General features: G+C 42.5%; 1 protein-coding gene across 9 annotated transcripts in view; it reads left to right on the top strand.

The window, feature by feature from the left end:
• Window positions 1–21,887, top strand: part of TEAD1 (TEA domain transcription factor 1) — a 143,745-nt gene that overhangs the window by 90,284 nt on the left and 31,574 nt on the right. For 4 of the 9 annotated variants that reach the window (XM_052693303.1, XM_052693298.1, XM_052693304.1 and 1 more), the window contains exons 3-5: window positions 10,639–10,703; window positions 13,516–13,578; window positions 13,667–13,729. In XM_052693303.1, coding sequence (XP_052549263.1) covers window positions 10,639–10,703; window positions 13,516–13,578; window positions 13,667–13,729 — 191 coding nt within the window. Of the gene's footprint in view, window positions 1–10,638; window positions 10,704–13,515; window positions 13,579–13,666; window positions 13,730–13,781; window positions 20,730–21,887 lie in introns of those variants that run through there. The other 5 variants (XM_052693305.1, XM_052693302.1, XM_052693306.1 and 2 more) reach the window with 3 other exon arrangements.

The raw sequence follows: 21,887 nt of genomic DNA, 5'->3' as shown, positions 1-21,887 counted from the left end.
AAATGTTGGTACTGGTGCCATTGCTAGAATGAATTTGCCAGCTGCCTTGGTGAGCAAACTTTTATGACCATGTATGTGCTATATAGTGATCAAAAGCTACGTGCTGAAAGTTTGTAAAATGAAGAGATCTGGAGCCAGGTGGGCTTGACAGAAGTTTAGGTATGGCACTGTGTGTTGCCTGTTTTTTAGCACAGATCAGGATGATTATTTCTGGGCTTGCATATGCAGAAACTTGTAACTTAGGATGGGATGCTGATTGCATTGTGGAAGGTACTGGTTTGCCAAGGGGCTTTTATCTCTGTCAGCAGAATGAAACTGGCTATACAGTATTAAACACTTTAAAAACTTGTTTGATTTGTTGCTCTCAGTGGAGCTGAAGACCACTCCTTTGCTCAGTACTGTCAAGGTGCATCCATCCAGCCTCTGGCCAAGAGTGGGATTAAGAATTAGACATGAAGCCAGGTCACAGTTCATTACTTAGTTATCCAATGCAAATAAAGAGAAGGTTTCCAAAATGCATGCTTTTTGGATAAATGCTATATAAAGTGAAAGTATGAGCTGGAAAACAGAATTATGATTTACAGTGGAAATAAGTTAGTGGTAAAAAGATTATTTATAACTGCAGTTTTCTTCTCGTTCTCTGGCATGCAGTACCCCTTAAAATTATTTTTAATAAAACTGCCCTCCCCATCATCCAAAGTAACCACCTTAAGTACAGTGATTTGAAAAGAAAATTAGAAACATACTGTAATGCATTTGGCAAGTACATTAAGCAGAATTTCTTTCTGATTCTCCAGAGTACTCCTGCAGATTTTGAAAGGCACCAGCGAAAGAGCTGGGCAGTGGTTACATGGCTGGCAGCAGGCTTCTGGGCTCACTGGTGGCAGCAGGGCCTGGTGGAAGAGGGGCAGGAGCAGGCAGGCATCATTCATAATGATGAATGAGCAGGTAGTGAGGAGCACTTTCATACATAAACAAAGCATGTTATGGTGTGGTATCTTTTGACTGCCCTAGCTCTTCGTTGCTGTCTCCTGTGGCTAGGCTTCTAAATAAGTGGAGGTGTTTTTTCCGTTCCGACAGCTTGCTCTGCTCTCATACCGAGCTCGTGGTGGCATTAAGGTTTCTTTTTCTCCCCTTGTCCTGGGCATCCTCTAGGCATGCATGGGTGCTGTCCATCCGCGCCACACCTGTTGGAACATCAGTGGCCCAGGTGGATCAGCAGGGCAGCAGGGACAGAGCTGATCTGGACTGGTTCCTGTCAATCCTGGAATCGTGGACAAGTCCAACTGCTCCTTCTTTAGGCTAAAAAGAGCTGAACTATTCCAGTTCTCGGTCCAGGTGTGTAAGAAATGAGTTGCTTGCTAGCTGAAGTGTGTTATGGGTCTCTGTTGTGGAGCAAAATATTTTTTGTACTGTAGCTAGAACTGCATTGTTAGCTATAGTCTCCGCAAAATGTCACTTTGTGCTTGTGAAATGACTTGGAAACCAAGGTTGGTGTTGGATGTATCCCAGGCTTTTTCATATACTGGTCAAACGTTTTTCCACTTGGCCCATCTGCTGTCAGAGGCCGTCATGTAACGCAAACTGCAGTGTAAATACTCTGGATGTAATGCAAATTTAAATACCTCTTTGCACCTGCTGTGAAAACAAAGCTCTCAACTGCATGGGACACAGACACCAAGTAATTCGTGGGCTAAATAAACAGCTTTTGCAAAGAGCTGCAGGAAATGCCAGCGCTGAGTCTGTGGAGGTGCAAATGAAGGCCCTCTCTCCTGCAGCCCTGGGAGCAGTGCTCATAGCTGACTTCTTAAGACAGCTTCTGGATCTGCCCACAGTCCTAATCACTGAGGAAGGGAAGTGACCCTTCTCCATTAAAATCTCATTACAGTAAATGCTGAATGAAAAATCATGTCACAGCTCTTCCCATTTGTAATATCATCAGTGGGAGAAATCTACCTGTTGAATGCTCTGCTTTGCTTTCTATTAATGCTGTGATGGGGCACAGCAGAATATATCCCCAAGTGAGTGCAGTCTGCTATTACTATAGCAGAGGAGTTCAAAGGCATATTTGACAGTAGACAGAGATGTTTTACAGAATGTACTGAGTTTTCTGGAGGCTGCTCACTGCCTGCAGACCAGATACAGGAGCCTTGCAGAGAGAGGGACCTCCACTCGATTGCAGCTCCACACCTGTGTCTGACAGACAAAACCTAGTCCTGTATGCAGGAAGGGGGGAGAGTTCGTCTCTGGATGTTTCTGGTGTTTCTATGCGTATTATGCAGCTTGTGTGCACGGACATGTTCATCCAGACTTCTTTCAAAGTTATATTGTATAAACAATATAATGCTGTTCTTCAAGGCGAGCCTTTCATTATGTTGCTTTGTGCAGCCATTTCCCAGGCTTTTAAGTACCATCAGTGTGTGCAATATGAGTCCAGTCAAAGGAAACACAGCATTTCCAGCAGCTGCCTCTCACAGTTCTTGAGTCACAGGCTCATGCTCAGAACTCACGGCACATCAATGCACAATTTAAAGCAATTTTTTTGGCTTTTTGGATCATTCTGCTGTGAATTCAAAAGACTTTTTGGTATATGGAGGTTAGAAATGCGTAAGTGATAAGACATACCTACAGCTTAAAAAGGGTAGAGCATTGGAGTCATGTAACGCTTTAATATTGAACGTGAGCAAGGAAAGATGCTATTTAGTCACCGTTAAAAGTGTTTCCTTAAAAAATAAACAGTAGAAAGCAAACAGGCAGACAGAATTTTTCCTCTGCAAATGAGCATTGCTTAAACAACTGTAATTCCTTCAAAAGTGAACTTCATTTCATTTTGCCTAAGTACAAACAGAAATGAAGCCACCTACTGAGAAATTCTATTTTGCTAATTTTTATCTATTCTGATGCAAATAGTGGTTTTAATCCCCTTAACTCATCCATCATGCATGACAGGTCAGCCAGCCCCACTGTCTGTGTGTTTGAAGGATTCCCGGCCAAACCAGCCTTTCGGTGGGTTGCGCTGGGCACAGCCTGGTGTCTAAACTTCTCGTGTCACTGCAGAACTGCAGCTACCATGCAAAACAGGGCAGTGGTTCCATCTGTGTGTGGAAGTCGTGCAGGGTCTTTGCAGATAGGTTACTGAGAGTTCCTATCATAGCAGGGGAAATAATTAAAAAAAAAACAACACCATGTCAGATTAAGGACATAGGGTTTTTTATATAATCCACTACATCTGTAGCTGATCCACATAGATGGCAAAGGTCAAGTTTGGGGATTTTTTTCCTATGGGGATTTCTTTGTGTATTCTGAAACCTAAAATAGCTGTTTGTTTTGAAATGCGTTTTTGATTGCAGTAAAATACAGTTTATAGTAAGTAGAAAATAATTTAATTGTGAGAGAGCAAAAATTTCCATGTGTTTTTATAACATTTAAATTTTAATTAAACACGGCTTAGAGTGAATTATAAAACCTTCTTTTGTTGAGACAACTGACACTGACAAAATCTTAATTAATGAATATTCAGAGAGATCTCTGGATCGCTCTTCTTTCTCTTTGAAATATGTTCTGCCCGTGTTTTGAAAAACTCAGAAGAAAATTAATAAACATAGCTTACATGGAATATTTCCCAGTGTGAAAACCTTCCAAACGGAATCCAATGCATTGCATTAGTGTCAGTGAAGATTTCTAAACCAGATGTGTAGATGGGCTGCCTTTGTTGTTTTGTTTAAAACTGAGGCTGGAATGAAACCAGAAGGTTAGGACTTGACATGATGAGAATGTCATTCCATGCTACCACGAGGTCATTTCCCTTTTGCTGTATAAATTAAGTTGTGGTGTTGCTTCAATCTGGAATCTCTTCGTTGTTTTTAATGCAGTACAAAAGAGTTATTTTATTTGGAAGTATCGTGATATAACTTTAATGAGTAATTGCAGTGGTTAGCTCATTAGCATCCAAAAGGATTGTTTCAGTTATTTTATTTCTTGCATCTTCATTTTCCTCCATCCTCTTGGGCAACCTTGTAACAGTACACTGTGCAAACAGTTAATATGAGTATAGTAATACTGAAGTGGCTTACTGTAATATGAAACGTGTATCTCTGTGCACACACCATCAGGCAGCCCTCGGAACCCTTTTAGGGACCCAAGGTCTTTCTCTCATGCCAGTCCAGTCCTGGGATGAAGGCTTTTCTGCATGGTCCCTACCTAAATCCAGAGCCTTGATTTGGGAAGGTCTGGGTGCAGGAGTTAAGCAATGAGCTCCGGAAGATATCAGATGCTTGGTTATTTTGCTTTGTCCCTGGGCCCATTCTGTGTCCTCCAGCAAGTGCACATACAGAGAGGTAGAAAACCAGTGCTTGATGCAGGTTTAGGGCCAATGGTTTTGTTGCACAGCAAGGGAAAAGCAGTTCCCGTTCTCTCCTGGGGGCCAGCAGAGTTGTTTCCTGCCTTACATTTACTAAAGGCTGCCCAAACAGTGGCTTGACACATCTGGGGCTGGTGAACGGTAAATTCTCTAAGTGAAGTGTCTCATCTTTACCTTAAGGCATCACATGTGCTTACACTGATGCTTAAAGTTGGGGAAAAAAGCAGAAGAGGAGAATGAAGGAAGCATTTGCATGGGCTCATTTGGCAATTAAAAATACATAAGTGAAAGAATTGCCATGAACTTGCCCAAAGGGCTGTAATAAATAACATCCTGCCTAACTCCTGCATAAATGTTCTCTATGGTTTTGCATGAAATGACTGTGTTTCTTTTTAGAGTTGTTGGCTAAGTTGGGTTTGTTGTGTTGGTTTTTTTGTGTTGTTTTTTGTTTTGTTTTTTTGATTTTTTTTTAGTATTGTAACAGTTGGAATAGAAATAGGCTTATGTTTTTGTAATTGTAGTAAACATATTTTAAAAATAGCTATTTGATTAACTGTAAATATTACCAGTTCGGAGGTTAAAAGCTGTTGTTGAAGTTATTCAGGGAAATCCAGCAGAAGTGGAAATATGGCAGAAAAAGCTAAACAATATGGCAAAAGAATATTTGCTGACTTAAGAGCGCAGGATCAACACCAATATTTTTCCAGTGATGCTAAACCTCTTGTAACTGCTAAATTGGATTTGTAGTTGAATGAAGTATCAGCTGCTGTTGGACAAGCCCATAAAGGCAGGACGGCTGGCCTTTTGTAGGCCAGGCTTAAAGGACGATTGATATGTTTTAGCACTTTTGGGATTATTGTGATTAGGAGGAAGCCTTCTGAATGATAGAGAAAAGGGTGTAAAAAACACAGTCCACAGCTGGTGAGCAGCATGTGTTTGCTGTAAGGAGAGGTCATGACTAGTTGATCCTGCTGGTTCTGGCATTGATTGACAGTCAAGAAAACCTGATATTATGAAGCGGACACTTTTTTTCTCTCTCTCTTTTTTGTCTGTCTTAAGGAAATGACGAGTCCGTTGCATAAACCCAAAGTATTTTCAACATTTGGAAGGCTCACAGGTTGCAAGCTGAATGTTGAGAGTCCCCACTGCAAATGTAGGTTGTTAAAATATCATCTAGAAATTAGTATTCAGCCCGGAGCTGTAAGAACACCGAAAAGGAGCTACAGGAACAGCAGAGCTGGGTCTGTGTTTGCCTTTTTCTTACGCGTTAGTCTTGACTAAAACCCTCTTTGTTGTAGTGTAGGAAATTTATGCTGTGTGTGTGGAAATTTCAAGTTTGCCGAACTTGTTGACTGTGATGCATCTGGTGTATGTGGGGTACTCGGTGAGGAGTAATGTATGTACAACAAATCTGACTGTCAGGAAAACAGTTTAATCGTTTTATTTTTATTAAACACCTGCCCCAGCAAGCATGCAGGCTATTTCATCTTATCTCCTCTGCCCACTTGGAAGTGTAGCTCATTTAGATGATGGGTTTGCGTTTTTTTTCCCACTTTGCTTTTTTTTTTTTTTTTTTTATTTGAAGGAGCCATCCAAGAGCTCACAAATGCACATTTAAATAGTTGGATCCCTGACTCTTTTTAGTGGGGCTGTACCTCTTTCAAAATTTGAGTTTAGCATACCACACAGGAAAGAACACAAGCTTGCCAACTCCCGCTGAGCGTTTTTTCAAGCCTGTGAAAAGAATGAATTATTCAGCAGTAAGCATGCTTACAGCTGGCCATTTGGGAGCTTTGATGTGCGAATCAGGCGGTTGCATGAATGCCCTTATTGTCATGTTATGTGTACACAGTGTGTGAATTATTGAAAATAGTGAGGCCTGAGCCTCATCTGGTAGAGATTACAGTGCAGGCATGCTGGGTGAAGGTCTGTAATTGAAAATCCCCAGATGCTGTTTATTTGGCCTGCGTCACGTGGCCCCGTACAGAAAGCTTGTCTGAACAAAATGCTGCCTGCCTGGAAGCACCGCCCAGCCCCCTCCAGCCCCCCAAACCCAGGGTGCGGGCAACTTAAACACCTGCCCATAATATTTTTAAAAGCTTAAATTAGATTTGCCTATAACGTTTAAATAGAGGATGCCTTACTTAGGGGTTTAAACTGCTTAGCCAGTTGTTGACTTACTGAGCTCTTTTATCTACAAGAGGTTTTTTGTTAGCCAATTTAGCTTTCGAGCGTCTTCAGAAAGCGGCACCAGCCAATTTTAGGCAAGCTCTCCCAAAGTTGGGAGTTCTTGCTGGCAAAAGGCAGCAGGAAAGCTCAGCTGCCTTGGATCCCACAGCCGCCTTCCACTGGAGGAAAACCCTCACCCCAACCAGCCTGCACCTCCATGTCTGTGTGCAGACCCCCGTGTTGGCTGGGCCTTTAGTCCGGCTCATGCTGGCTCGTGTGTGAGCAGCACAGACAAAGGGATGCGGTGCTGCAGGCAGCACACACATGGGCTCTGCCCGAGGCCTGGGAGCATGCTGGAGGCTCCTGATGGAGCCCAGATCCTGACAGAGCTTTGCCATGTTGGAAATATGGCCACGAACATGACATAGAAAGTGGAATGTTTGTTTTAAGAGAAGTCGAGCACATAGGTCTGTGTCCAGGCTGTGTGCTAAGTATATGAAATACCTGTGTCAAGCCACAGTCTTGAAGAACTTGTGAAAATCATAGTATGCTGTTATTTGAAAAAAAAAAATTAAAAATAGGTGTTGCTACATGGTCATTGCTTACAATTTTTGCTGTGTGGAAACTTTATAAATCAGCTGTTCATTTTCCAATGGCTAACCAACTAAATTTCCCATACTTGTCTATTTTTATCACATTTGGATGGTGCTGTTACTGGGATCTGGGGGCAGGAGCTTGATTTGTGTCATTCATGTTCTAAATAAAGCCAGCTGCCTGCCCCATACGCCGTGATGCCACAGGATTGAGCAGGAACACCTGCAGCCAGCACCCACGTGCTTGGGCCGCCTCCACAACCCACTCAAGGCCCTGCAGAGCTGCCTATGGGGTGCCCATTTTGCCCACCATGGGTGCACCGAGGGTGGCACCCAGAAGCCTCACAGAGACCTATATGGGGGCTGATACTAAGCCTCTTAAGGCTGCTTTTGGAAATAATGGTAGCGGGGGAGGTTTCCCTGGACAAGGACCCTCTGTTAGAGCAACAACTGCCTCCCGGGGGAGTGGGTGGGAGCCTCCCCTCTCAGCAGCTGCTCCTACTTATTTAGGAGGAGAAGAGCAGAAATGTCAGTCCTCCTCACTCACTGCCTGTGAGGTGTCTGGGATTGCTGTCCTCTCCTTCGTTTGGGGTGATGCTCCTCAGAGCAGGCAAAGGAAGCCTGGGAGCCCAGGTGGGGCTGTTAGCCAGCAGAACCCTTTTGTCTTTCCGGCCACGACTGAGAAGGATGTTGTGTTGCGTAAAATGCATCTTCCCCCGTGTCAGTGCAGGGAGAAATGCATTTTGCAATTGCAGTGATGTTACAGAAGGGCATGACGGGTAAAGACTGACTTTAAAAGCAAAACAAACATTCAGAAAAGCCCATATAGAATGTTTCATGTTGTCCTCTCCCAACCCTTTGGAGGTCCCTGGAAAGGACTGCTGAGCAGTGAAGATATCTTATCTGACTGGTCACTTCCCCACACCTCGCTTTCATACCTGAACCAAATCACTCATAGCAGGAGACTGTCATAGTAGATGACAAGGAGAAGGAGCTGAACATTTACAGTTCATAAACCTGACCTCTCCTCTTCTACTAGGCAATTTCCCGTATATATATGTGACAGGGAGAGATCGAGAGGGTGTGTATGGAAAGTATTTCCACAGCTGAGCCCTTCTTAGAGAAAAACAGATCTGTTTATTAACTGACATTTTTCACCCTAATGTTTTTAGTGGCCAGTTAAAGAAGTTTTTGAGCCTCTTATTTCAAACTCTTCTCATTCCCAAGAAGAGGAAAGAGTGTTTTTAGGGTTATTTGTCCTTCCTCTCCTTAAAATCCTCTTCTGGCCTTGGTGGGTCAGGAGGTAAGGTCTTTTCTGTTAGGATCCATCGCAGCTGGTAAAGAAGAGCAGCAGTGTTTGGTAGATAACACAAAGGCTGTAAGCTTTGACTCAGGGCACCTATCTTGTGTATGTCAAGCAGTGCTTATGTTTGTGTTTATGGTATTTTGGGAGTCCAAAACAGATTCCACATCTTTTCAGATCATTCTGGTTAGGCAAAAGATATGTACTGAGCTTCATAAAGCTTTTGAATATCCCCTGCTCTGGCTGAGCAAGGTGCATATTTCCATGTTGAAAATATAGCTGTAAAGAAAAATAAGGCTGTTGCCTTGACCACTTTGCACAGTTCCTTGTAGAGCTCCCTTTCTTTGTCACACTGTTCCACCTTGTATTGACTCTTCTTGAGCTGGACTCCAGCTGGATCTCACCTTAAGGGAAAGCCACAATCTTGTCAGTCATCTCCCTGCTGGGCTGGAGCGGGGCTGGCCAGCCCCCTCCTGATTCCAGCCAAAGAGCTTCCTGGATGGACCAGGGGCCTAAGTGGGGATGGCACTTACTGATAATTTGAGTAATGCAGTCTAGACTTTCAGTGCTCAATGTTTTTTTTATATAGCTGCTTTTTGTGTCAAGTGGCTGCCTGGGAATCTGAGCTTTCTTTTAAAAACAGTTTTTTAGCTCTCTTGACTGGGGAGAATACTGTGAAGCCATGAGAAGGTTTAACTCTTCCTGCCTCAGCTGCAGCTGAGGGCTGCACAGGGCTGCTGGAATGGACTTTGTTGTCTGGAGTGAGCCATGCTGTGACCACAGTTCGTCTGCGTCTCAGAAGGGCTGCTGCTGGGCTTACAGGCTGCTGCCCCTTTGGGCTTCCCAGCTGCAGGCAGTCGAGTGTGTCCTCCTGTTTTTCTGTTCATTTTTGCCTGCTCAAGCAGTGTTTGTTAAAGGGACAGAGCAGAAGCGAAAAGTATTGGAAGACTCTTGCCCAAAGCCTGTTTAGTATTACCTGCTATCATCGTAGGCCATTTTCTTTTCCTTGTTGCCATGGCCTCAGGATCTTGATCTCGCCCTTGTTTTTTTTTTTCCTAGACTGTAAACTTCTCCATCTTCAAAAAAAACTCCAAAAAGCTTTTCCATTTAATGCTAATGAAAGGTAGAGCAGCTCCGTTTCTCTTCTTTCTACACTCCCCAGCTGTGTACTCATCCACTTTAAAACAATTTGGTGGGAGACAGGTTATTTTCTTAGCCTTCCCATTTTCAGCTCACTGCTAAATCAGTTTTCTCATTTTCTACACTTGGGCTTTTCCCCTGTGCTGAATGCAAATAGCTCCATAACTTAGGACTTGTTAAACAAGTGTATTTAAGTTGTTACAACTCATGAAGAAGTAACATAATATGCAGTGAAAATAAACAGGACACCACACAGAACTTTGTTATCATCCATGTCAGCAATATTTAGGAAGGAAATTATTTGGAAAGAAAATATTAGTTCGTGTTAAGTAGTGCAGTGTGTGACTGAAGAAGAGTCAAATAGCCATTTTAGACACTTGGAAATGCTCTATATTTCCAAGGGAAACAGAGCTCTAAATAACAAACCATCGTGTTGATCAGCCACGCTGCAGCAGGAACTTCTGCGCCACAGGGTTACCACTCTTGTGCATGGCATTAAGGATGTAATTTACAACATGGTGAGACAGTGATTTCAGTCAGTGGAAGAGGCAGAATGCTCCCCAACAGAAGATTTTGTTCTCCTCCTTGAAGAAGCTAGAGAAAATGCCAACACAAAACCGTACTATCAGGCTGATCAGTGCTTTGGGTTGAGTGGTAAGTGGTCTTCACAAGACCCAGGTAGGCCTGGGTGGCGAACACCACCTGGTGTAGTTGGAAGATAAACAGGGAGAGGCTAGACCTTGTGTCAGCCCTTGGGACAGATGTCCCTAGCCCGAGACCATCCTGGTCAGTGGCCATAGTGCTGCCACTCTACCTGCCTACAGTTCCAGGTCTTCATTGGAAAACCAAGATAGCCTCTGTGCGTTGATGGTAGGACATACACAGGAGATGGAAGAGAAATACTGTTGAACAATACGAAATATTGATGAATAGTTTGCTAAGTGAAAGCAGAGTAGGTACAAGAAAAGGTTGGTCTCATATACAAGCAGCTCATATGTTTCAGTGTCATATTTTGACTGTGTTTATGGATGTGTTGCTGCTTGTCCCTTACCATTCATTTTTCTTTGTTTCAGGTAGGAATGAATTGATAGCCAGATACATCAAACTTAGAACAGGGAAGACACGGACCAGGAAGCAGGTAAAATAACCCAGTGCGGAAGTATGCGTTTCAGTGAATAACAAAACATGGTGTTTTTGGCTGCGGTGGCTGTCTGTGCTTCAGCTCTGACAAGATGGTGTATCGACTTCATTGACTTCACAACCTAATTCACACTTTTTAGGAAAAATATTTTAAATTCCAGATTTTTTTAATGCGCATCATCTCAGTGAAAGCTGGAGGTGCATTTTCTGTTGGTCTACGTGTATATGAGATTATTATCCCCTGTATTTGGGGAAAAAAAACCTCAAAAGTCAAAGCAGAAGCATATAGCATTGTTCGTGTTTTCTACATAAGGATAATTACAGAATGAAATGATTATTTTGAGACGGTGAATAACCAATAATAATTTCTGAATGTCCAGCCAATTCACCAATATAATAAAGGTTGTGATTATTGGATATGAGAGGTGAATGAATAAAAATTATCTAGTGAGACTGATGCTAATCATGCTTTCAGCTCGTGGGCAGTGCTTGCTACAGGATGAAGTAATAATAATAAAAATTCCTCACAGAGCCTTCAGGCTCCTAGTCTGTGACCATGGCAAGATTTCATTCATCAACGACTCAGAATATACCTTGAGCCAGTCTTGAGTCTTTTTTAGACAATTATTGCATAACCATTAGGTTAATAACATATGACTAAATCCTTTGATTTATAATATCCATGGGGTTCAGCAGCCTTACAGAAGGCACACAATCTGTATGGTTTGTGTGGTGGTTCTTGAGCCCTTGCACTGTTTCAAAATGCTTTGCCAATTGCAGAGTCCATTTGTTTTCCCTAATGTTAAGTTTGAGATTCCCCTCCACGTGCGTGGCAAAGGAGAAGGCAGCATCTCATACACTTGCATGCTATGCGTGTTTTGTAAAGCAGAGAAAGGTGACACTGAGTCAGAACACATAAAGATGGCCTGCTGCCAAACCTCGTGCTTAAAGCATTTTGAAGTGGGTGATATTTTGCCCTGGGTGGTGGTCTTTGTCAACTGGGGAGAAAGCATATGTATGAGAGATGAAAAAAGCTATGAGAAAGGAGAGAAACTGCAGTGCATGGAGAAAAGGAACAAACAAAAGATTGGCAAAGAAATCTGCGAACAAAAGGCAAAGGCCCAAGCTCTGCCCTGTGTTATGCTCATGTAGACTCCCCCAGTTGGGAGCTACACTGGGGATCTTAAAATGGCATCGGGATTTGAAATGCAGACTGGGCTGGATCCATGTCCAGCGTGTGCTGGCAGAGCTGTGGTAAAACCAAGAGGGCTGTGATGGCTTGCACATGGCCTCTGTTCTTGTGTGTCCCTCTGTAATGTTTCATTAATCAGTTTTGGTGTCTAGAAGGCTTTGTCATTAGTTCCGAGTTTCAACTGAACAATTGAATGTTACAGTTGTGCTTCCTGTATAACCTTTAACACCACTAATATCCTGCTGAAAGCAAAACAAGTGAACACGTGTCAAAACTTGGTCTACGTGTTTGACCACAAAATTGCTTAGTAAGCAAAAGTATAACGCTAAATTACTGCAGTCTGGTTCCCGAGCTGCTTCCTGAAGAACTCTCTGAAGGTGGCCTTCAGGGGCTGCGCTCACTTATGCATTGTTATTTGCTTCTCCACTAAAAAATCAGGCTTGCTTTTTGTTGTTGTTGTTGTTTTGTTGTTGTTGTCATGGAATAATCTTACAGAGGGAGGAAATGAAACTTTGTTTCTCCTTTTCTTTTGCTTGTGTTCTTTCCCAGTCAGGAATTTTAACTAACTCAGGAAAACCGTACAACACCTGGTATGGTATGCCCTTGGTCAAATCAGACTAAAGATTTTTCTTTAGCAGTTTTTCCCATCACTGCAGTTTTTAAACCTTCACATAGAGGTCTGGGGGGTGCTGAGCGGTACCAAGCAATGCTGGTCGGCATCGATATCATGGATATCAACATGTGGCAGAATAAATAGGAATGTGAGTCAGGGCCCCGACCCTTCACTGCACAGGCAACAACTGGACTATGAAATGGTCTGGTGCAGGGCAGGGATTACACGCATTTCTGACCAAAATGCAAAATGTAATAACAGACCAAACCTAGACATTACTCGAGCTGATGCCCAGTTACTTGTCTCTAGTTACATGAACATTTTGTGGGCAGATTTGATGCTGAGATTGCAGAGACAGGCAGAGTGGTTTCTGGGACTGCATTGTGCCAATATTTTACCATTTGTTCCAGAACTTGAAACATTTCAGTGGGGCCAAAACACAGCAGTGGGGCCAAAACACAGCCTGAAGCTCCTTGCTGGAGCTGCAGAACACAATACAAACGAATGGACGCAACTTCTCGACATCGTTATGTCTTCAGCCTAGTGCCCAGGGGTCGGGGGGGGCATTTGCAGCCCTGGTTGAGAGGTGGAAGTCCTATGGGGTGCGTGCTGCAGAATGTGGGACCCACCTGTGGATGGGGTCTGTCCCAAAGCATGCGAGCTGCAGCCAGCTGCAGGCTGTGTCCTCTGTCTTGTAGCTGAGTGCACAACCCAGTAGGCTGCACGTCTTTTTTCCTTAATCAAGTCACTGCAGTGATGACCAGTATTGTTAAGTTATTGTAAGAGCTGGGTATCTGTCTGGGAATGTGGTATCTTTAACAACAGAGCTTACTGAAGATGCAAATAACTCAATTCCCTTGGAATTTTTTTTTCTTTTTTTTAAAAAAAGAGAAAAATAGATATTTTAAATTTGATTTGCTTTTTGTTTTTCTTTTGTTTGTTTGTTTGTTTTTTTTTTCTTTTTTTCTTTTTTCTTTTTTGTTCCTATAAACCTGAACAATGTAGGTGTCTAGTCACATACAGGTCTTAGCAAGAAAGAAAGTTCGAGAAATTCAAGCCGCCATTAAGGTACGTTTGGCTTGCCCAGTTGTAGGGGGCTTTTCATCTCCATGGTTACAGGCTTTTCCTTTGTTTCCTCCCTTCCCCTACCCTGCAGGTGTCTAGTCACATTCAGGTTCTTGCCAGAAGGAAATCTCGTGATTTTCATTCCAAGCTGAAGGTATGCGCTTTTCTGCTTTTGGGCTTGTGGTTGCTATGCCTGTCCCTTCCTCCTCCCCGTGGTGATGGGCGAGCTCCTGGTGCTGCCATGCCTGTAACCTCCTTTTCCTGCATGTGGTAGCTGTCTGCGTCTCTTTGTGTTTAATCTCTGGTTTCTGCACTAGCATCCACATTAAAAACATTGTCTTAACACTGTCCAAATGCAAAGTGAACTACTCTTTGTAACCGCTCAGCACCTAAACCTGATTTTTAACCCATCCATTCATTTTTTGTTTTATTTTTGAACAGCTGAGTGCTACGAGTGTATTTACATACACAAGGTTTTTATACAGTTGTGTAGATATACTTTTTTTTTCCTTTTTTTTTCTTTTTTTCTTTTTTTAGATAGAGTGATTGTTTTCTGTTCCCAAATGTTTTTTGTCTCTGCTTTTGAAATGCTATCAAGAATACTTAAAATAGATTGTGCCAGAGAGCACAGCTTATCCAGATTGCTCTAGCTACAAGACACTACTAGAGTGCAATCTAGTATCACCTGAAGCTAAATATTATTTGCAAAATTCTATGGAATTTTATTTTTTTGAAGTAAAACGTTGGCATTTAATCTTTGGAGAGCCACAGTGCGAGCCCTGTCCAAGGAAAACTGAAGTATGTTTGCTTAATCTGACGTGATGAACTGTACGTGTCCCCATTTTCTCTCGTTTCCCTCCAGTATATTCTAAGGCTAAAAAGAAACTCTTGGAAATGTTTGATGAGGGTTTCTTGGATGGCTTGTTTTTTTAAGATTTCCAGCAGAGATCCTGGGATGGATTTTGCTTTCACGTTACTTAAAAGTGGAAGAGGGGGTTTTGCAATTTTTTCCACGCTTTTTCTTTTTAATGAAAAGCAAAAGAACTTGTAAATCTTTTCCTTCCATCCTTTTTCCTTTTTGTTGATTTTTATTTTCCGAATGAGAACAAATCACGTTTTTGTTCTAGCTGAAAAACGAAATGTTTCAGCAAGTAATTTCACGAGGCTAAGTGGTGAGCGCTGCAGATGCTTACCACAGTCCTGGAGCTGCAGCGTATAAATAACAGCCTGGCTGTGTAACAGGCCTGCTTGACAGAAGCACTGGGTTTTTCATCCGCAGTGGGCAGCATGCTGGCAAGCTTGTATGGCTGTTGGTGGCTGGCTTTTTAGCTGCACTGGCTGAGCAGTTGGGGTTTGTAAAGAACAACTAAGACAACCTAAACATACTGCTTTTTAACCGAGGGTGCAATAATACAGAGATATGTAGCATTTTAAGCTTAAATTGTCAATCCTTGATGCCTAAAATTACTTATGTAAGGAGGTGGCCTTACTGTAAGAGGTGCTCAGCACCAGCAGCTCTCAGGGTGTTTTGCAGGGCTGGTGAGCACCTAGGCTACAAACAGCAGGAAACCTACCTAGCTACTAAAATGCAGATTTAGGAGCCTAACAAAAATATTGGATTTGCTCTTCTAAAATATTTCATTTTCTCAATGCTAAAAATAACATAAAAATGAAGACAATTCTAAAGCAAAACATATTCTTAGTTGCTGCACCTGCTATCAGATTTTTGTCAGAGCTTTCCGAAGGAACAAGCAGCTAAATGCCATCTAGTACTATTTGAGACCTCTGCCCTAAGTGGCATTTGCAGTAAATAGGGCCCCCAGGGGATTTTTCATCTTGAGGAGTCGCCTGAAGAAGGAAAGATCTGTCAGGGCAACAAGGTACTTCACGAGGCCTTCAGATCCCCCTGCTCATTCCCACCCGTCAGTGGGTTGCAGCTCTTCCAGGGCTGAGCAGAGAACAGGGGAGCTGCCATTATGTTTCAAGAAATTCATCCATATGTGAGGAGCCTCTCATGCCCATGTCACTGCTGCTCTGTGGAAAACATTTGCTTCAAGACTTCCTACAGCTGCTCCGTGAGGATGGGGAGCGTGCCAGTGACATAAGGTTGCCAACCCCTGCACTTAGAATACTCTCCAGATATCACTAATGACAGAATCTGCCCCAGTCCTTCCCCAGCAGGCTCTGCTGGTCAGCATCTGTTCTTCCTGCTCTGCTACCTCTAGGTAGCCATCCTGCCCACAAGATTTAGCTCCTGCAGGAGCCCAAGCACAGCCCAGGTGACTCTTCCAGGACCCCTCGCCTGAGGGGTGCCCAGAAGCAACAGAGGAGCCAGGTTCTCTCCGTCTCCCTTCCCTTTTTCTTTCTGCTTTTGGTTAGTGAATAAGGTTCCACAGCACAACATCTGCACAGTACCTTACCAGAGAAGTTGCAGCCTCCTCTGCAGCACTGCCTGCATTTCTCTTACTATTCCTTTATTGAACTATATATCTTCTCTAATGCTCTTTGTAACAGAGAGCATTTGCAGATGCAAAAAAATGTATTCACCTTGCATTCCTTTCACATCAGTGATGTACTTCTCAAGTGGTTTTCAGTGTGGACTGTTTTGGTGGCAGTTCAAACTGCCCTATCAGGAACCCCAGAAAGGTGATGGACTCTCATTTGTCCTAAAGCAGTGTTGCCAGCATTTCCTCGTGATAAGAGCCAGAAAGAACATAGGCAAAGGAATAAACCACTTCTGCCTCAGGTCACTTTCAGCTATTTTAACAGTGAGCTATCTCTTCCTAGTTGTAAAGGCCTGTAAAACTCTAAAATGCTCAGTTGGTGGTATGTGCAGGAGAGCAACTACTACTGAAAATAAGAGATGTACCTGATATCAGATTTGCCACATACAACATGAGAGGAAAGTACTCCATGGATGAAATTTGGAGATTCTTCATGCCAGTCTGTAGCTATAATTTCAGTCAGCTCTGACTTGAGGCCCTTTATGTCTCCCATGTTTCTTCCTCTTGTCACCAGGCCTCCCAGCTCCATGCACATCCCACTTGTGCACAGGGAAGGTTACTGCAAAGAAGATGGTGCTTCCCTGTGTGTGCCAGTGCTGCATTAAGTGAAATAATCATGAGCAGGGAGTTGAGGGTTGCAGGAGCATAGCACGGAGGCCCTCACTCCCCAACTGATGTCCTTTACTAGCAGGTTTTTTTTGTAATATCATTTCTAATTGATCTTTTGGGATCTGGCCAGTCTGTCCCATTGACCTCAGTTCCTGATCTTTTACACTGACAAACGGTGTAACCAGCAAGTCTTCTTATCCAAGTACCTTCTGGGTTTATTTTAGACCAGGAGATACTTATGTCTCGCATTGGTTTGAACCATCCTTGTGGCAAGGAGAAAACGTGTCAGATCTTCTTGTGGCTGTCTTCTGCGAAATCCATATGGATGGAAAGATTTCAGAGCTGTCCACGTGACTTTGAATGTATCTGTACATGGCATTGGGTAGAGTATTACTGAAGCTTGGCGAAGACAAGAAATCTTGGCTTCTTGCTGTGATGTTCCCTTGGCCAAATGAAGTTCCTTTTCCCTGGGGACACATGCCTGCAGCTGCTGCAGATGGATGAATCCTTAGCCTGCAAGGAGTTCTACCTGTTAATGCTATTGCTGTATTTCAGGACCACCAAATGAGAATGCCCTGCTGGCCCTTCTAGTGATGTTACACATTTGAATTTCTTTTCCAACAGGAAAACAATCCTGTTTTAGGGATTTTATCTTAATTTTCTGAGGTTATTAAAATCTTCCTGAGGTTAGCGAAATTTCGTCTCATGAAAGAGGAGAGAGAGGTTGAGATAAAGTGGTCCTTGGAGACAGATCTGAAAGGTGGCTCCTCTTCATGACATTTCCTCTTGTGCAGCAGAATTTTTAATTTATAATGTTTTTCCTTCTAAAATACAGCAGTCTGTAGTGTCAGGTTGCAGCATTTCCCACCTTTGCGCTGGCAGGGAGCCTGAATCAATCAGGAGAAAAGGTAGATTGGAAGTTGGGCCCAAACAAAGAGTAAAGGTCTTCACAGCAGGACATACATCTATCTTAGACTTTCATTTCAGATATGTTTTTCATAGAGCAAGATTAATTAGACAGAGACAAAAAGAAACATTAAAATGCCTACAATTCACACATATATTACGTGTTGTAAAATCCATTATTCTACATTCCACATTGAGGGATAAAAAGAAAATATTGTTGTCAATTATAAAATGCTAAAGATAGCTCTATACTTTTTAAATGAACAATGATAAAAGCCTTGAAAAATTCCCTTTGATGTGAATGGAGTCTTCAGCATTTTGAAATACAATAAGATGGATTAATTGCTACTCATTAGGCAGCAAGTTGGGACAGCTTTGAATGCGCATTCTCTTCTTGGCATTAGCTATTGCCTGGCTGAAATAGCCAGCTTTTGTATTTACTCCTGTCTTCTCTAATAATAAGCAAATTGGAGATCAGGGCTAGAAACACTGAAGTGCTCTCTATCTTTTGTCCGGAACAATTGTATATTTTCGTGATTTGTTTATCCTTTTTGAGCTACAGCTAATTATTGCAAAGGTTATTTGAATCAATACAAGATCTGAGCAGAATTAACATCTGCAAAATTGCTTATTAGGATAGTATTTTATGCTAGTGTTACTGTACTATCCATTTTGTAGCATATTGTTGTTTCTTATGTCATATTTTTTTCCTTACAAAAGTTTTGTATTTTAAATATTCATGCAGGTTTTAGGCTTTCTTGAATTAATACTGTGTTCTGTTGTGCATAATTTTCCTCATGCTGTCCTAGTTTTGTTTGTTGGGTTTTTTTTTTTTACCCCTAAAGTCATAGACAATGTGGTATGCAAAGCCCCATTTATCATTCTAGGATAACAGGTTTTTGGTTTTTTTTCTCTTGCTGTAGAACTGATTGATTGAATTGTTCTGCTGTTTATGTTGGATTAAAAGAAAGTCGAGCACAAATCCCTTTGTGCTTGTCATGTAGAACACTTGTTTCACGTGGGGCTTTTATGGATATTAAGAATTATAATTGGATGATATTGGGGCAGTATCTTATCTAATTTAACTATGTCTTTTGCATTCCAAAAAACTAATGGGTGAAAAGTAAAACTCAAGGGCCTGATTCATTAAAAGTTGCATAGTCTCCTTTCTTTAGGTTCTTAGAGCTCACCCCTTCCTAACACAAGGTGTTTGCAGCTGCAGCCCAGAGCAGTCAGCTCAAACAAGAAGCAGATCCTGTTCTCCATTATGGTGGTGATGTTTTAGGGATTTGGTGAAACTATTCCAGATTTTCATTGATTGCGCTCTAAATCCACCTCAGTAACGTCTCCAATTACCTACTTTTAAGAAGAAGGGAAGACAGTAGTGAAAGGGTGCAGCCTGTTACTTACTACAGCGTAATTCCTGGGCTTCTACAGTCCCATCGGAGCTCATAAATTAAGTAGGGTCAAGTCAGGGCAGGGCCAGATGGGACCTATCCAAGGAATACCTTAAGCTCTGATGGGATTTAGTGATTCGGTGGCAGATGCTGTCCCCCTGCAGCTCCTGACGAACCTCACCACAGTACTCTGCAGCATGCTGGGCCATACTTTCATTTTATGTACATCAGTGCAAAACGTCCTTGACCAGAAGGATTTATTCCAGCTTTACACAATGGCACACATGAGTAAAACCAAGCCCTTCTTCTTGGACAAGATAGGAAATCCAAGTCTTAACTCTTTGCGGTCATTAAAAATCCCACAACGTTCCTGTTTAGAGTAGGGGTGTTAACCCATTTGTCCTGGCCAAATTCCAACCTGGGTAATTACTGTAATCTGTCTGTTTAAATTACTCTTGCAGTTTTAATTGGACATATTACTTCTCTTGCCGCCTAAACTGTGATGTAATACCATTGTGTGTTATTAATCAGTTATCAAGTTTCATCCCAGAAGCAGCACATTGCAGTGATAGGTGGAAAGAGTCATTCCCTGCTGGTTGCAGGCACTCTCTGCTGCAGTACAAAAAAAGCCCAGTCTATTTGTTTTTTAAAGTCGTAGGCAAGCTGATATTTCAGTTCAAATAAGCAGCTTCAAAATGTAGTTTTTCTGTTTCTTTTTGAAGCCTGTGTAATCCGCCTAGTAATACATGTGCAGCCCACCACCTGGAGCTGGAAGTGCTGTGTGCTGGTAGAATTCAGAATCTCTTAGCATTTGCTTTTGATTCTGAATTTGATTTCTGCCATATTTCAATGTAAGATACGTTTGCTTTTAGTTAAAATGGTCTACTGACTACCATGGGTTCCTAAACCTGTAAAAGGTGAAACTTCCCATTGATAGATATTGGCTGAGTGTCTTGATGCTCAGCAGGGCTGGCAGATGTGTCACCATGGGGATGAAACTCCTCAAGAAGAGTCCTCCTGCAAGGGATATGTGCTGAGCTGGCACCTCTCCATTTTGCTTTTTCTCCATCTTTCTAACGTGTAATCAAAGGACTGAAAAGTGGCCACTACCAAATGCAGCAATTGCTACAAGGAAGGCATGGAAGGACCTGTAGTAAGAGGTCTCATGCCACTGCACCCCTCACACCTTCCTGCATTGTCAGGGGCTGTCAGGGTTGGGCTCAGGTGAGATGGTTGTGGTTAGAAGGGAAAGCTGCAAGTTGGTGAGGTGGCCAAGTTGAGGTAGCATACAACAAGAGAACAGAAGCTGCCCTGCAGATATCACATGAGCTATGGTGTGGGGGTCCTGAGGGTTAGACAGGTCAGATGGCAGCGTGCTGTCCTGCCACAGGTGTGAGGGACTGGCTACAGCCTCTCCCCTGCCCCTTTGCTGCCAGGGGCTCTTCTCTCCCAGCTCAGGGAGATGAGTGCAGTGATCCCCTGCACCTCTGTTGCACGTGGGGACCTGCTGTAAATTACCCCCAGAGCGTTGCTGGGTTTTTAGTTTGTTATTTTTATTTCCTTTTAATGAATCAGTCCCTTGGTGAAAGTAACATGTTTGTTTAAACCTGGTATTTAACGTTGAGCAAAATGCTCTTCCTTTGTCCCTTACTATTTTGTTCATATTTTGCTGAAAATCTGCTATTCTACACAAGCATTTTAATAAACTGTTTGTTGTTGTATCCAGGTAACAAGCATGGTAAGTATTCTAACTAAACCAAGTATTATGTACCTTAGCTGTGCTTGGCAGAATTTTTGGCTAGCTTTTCCTGTACTCTCAGCCTGTGCTGTTTCTGAAGGAGCTATTCAAAGGAAGGACTGCTCAGCTATCATACTGCTCCATATAAGCTTTAGAGGGAGCGTATGTGCAAAGTTGTGTACTGTATATAAAAGCATGCGTCTCTTGCCAGCATGCGTGCTACTTTGCTTGTGAAGTAAAACCTGAAGGCCAACAACATCCTTGCCTAATATTGCTTGTGTTCTTTCATCCTAAGTCACATACCTAAATGTTAGCACATATTAATACAGTATCTCCAGACAGGGAACCCCACCATTCCAGATAGCAGCACTCTGTTGGTTACCTTTATTACCGGTCCTAAAATGCCCCGCTGCATTAAGAGATGTTCCTTTTCTGTTCTGTGATCATGCCTGATGGGCAGCGTCTAGGACTCCAAATTTAACACATGTAATCAGTAACTCTTTTCCTAAACTTGTTCCTATATGCTTGAAAACAGTAGAAATGTTATGGCTGTCTGTTTTCTTTGGGATCACTGTCAGCCAGTGATGCACTACAACTGGGAGTTTAAATTGTATTTTGGTATGAATTGGATTTTGGTGATCCAGTTTTTAAAATACTTGTTGTAAGACAGACTCTGAGCTGGCTCTAAACATGTAAAGACAAATAAAATCTGTTGTCATTTACAGTCGGTCGCAGTTCTGCGTTCTCATTTTGCAGTGTAATGCTAAAGGCAGATTTCTCTTAGTTCTAAATGACAGAGCTCAGATCTCAGCGATCCCTCTCTGGCAAGCAGAGCCTTAGCAGCAGACTGACTTACTCTGTCCTGACTTAAAACCAGCAGAATCTACCCAGATAAATAGGTGGGCAGCAGTTTGCTCTCCCCAAGCTTCTTGCATGTTGGCAGAGCAGACTGTGAGAATCCAGGTCTACCATGCATGTCTGAGAGGAGGTTTTGCCTTCAGGTAGTCTGAGTGTTAGCCTTTGTCCTGGTTTTTTTTTTTCCTGCATGGTTTGCTATTTTTGCATTTTCTGTGTGGCTTTTTAAGTTTTGATTTATGTGCTTGTAGCTGCAGTTATTTAACATCATTTGTTGTGCCAAATGTTTTAAGACTCCATGTA

This window comes from Tympanuchus pallidicinctus, unplaced genomic scaffold (assembly GCF_026119805.1).
Source record: "Tympanuchus pallidicinctus isolate F22 unplaced genomic scaffold, pur_lepc_1.0 scaffold3, whole genome shotgun sequence".
Lineage (NCBI taxonomy): Eukaryota > Metazoa > Chordata > Aves > Galliformes > Phasianidae > Tympanuchus > Tympanuchus pallidicinctus.
The sequence above is the reverse complement of the archived record's forward strand: the minus strand, read 5'-3'. Positions and strand labels throughout refer to the sequence as shown.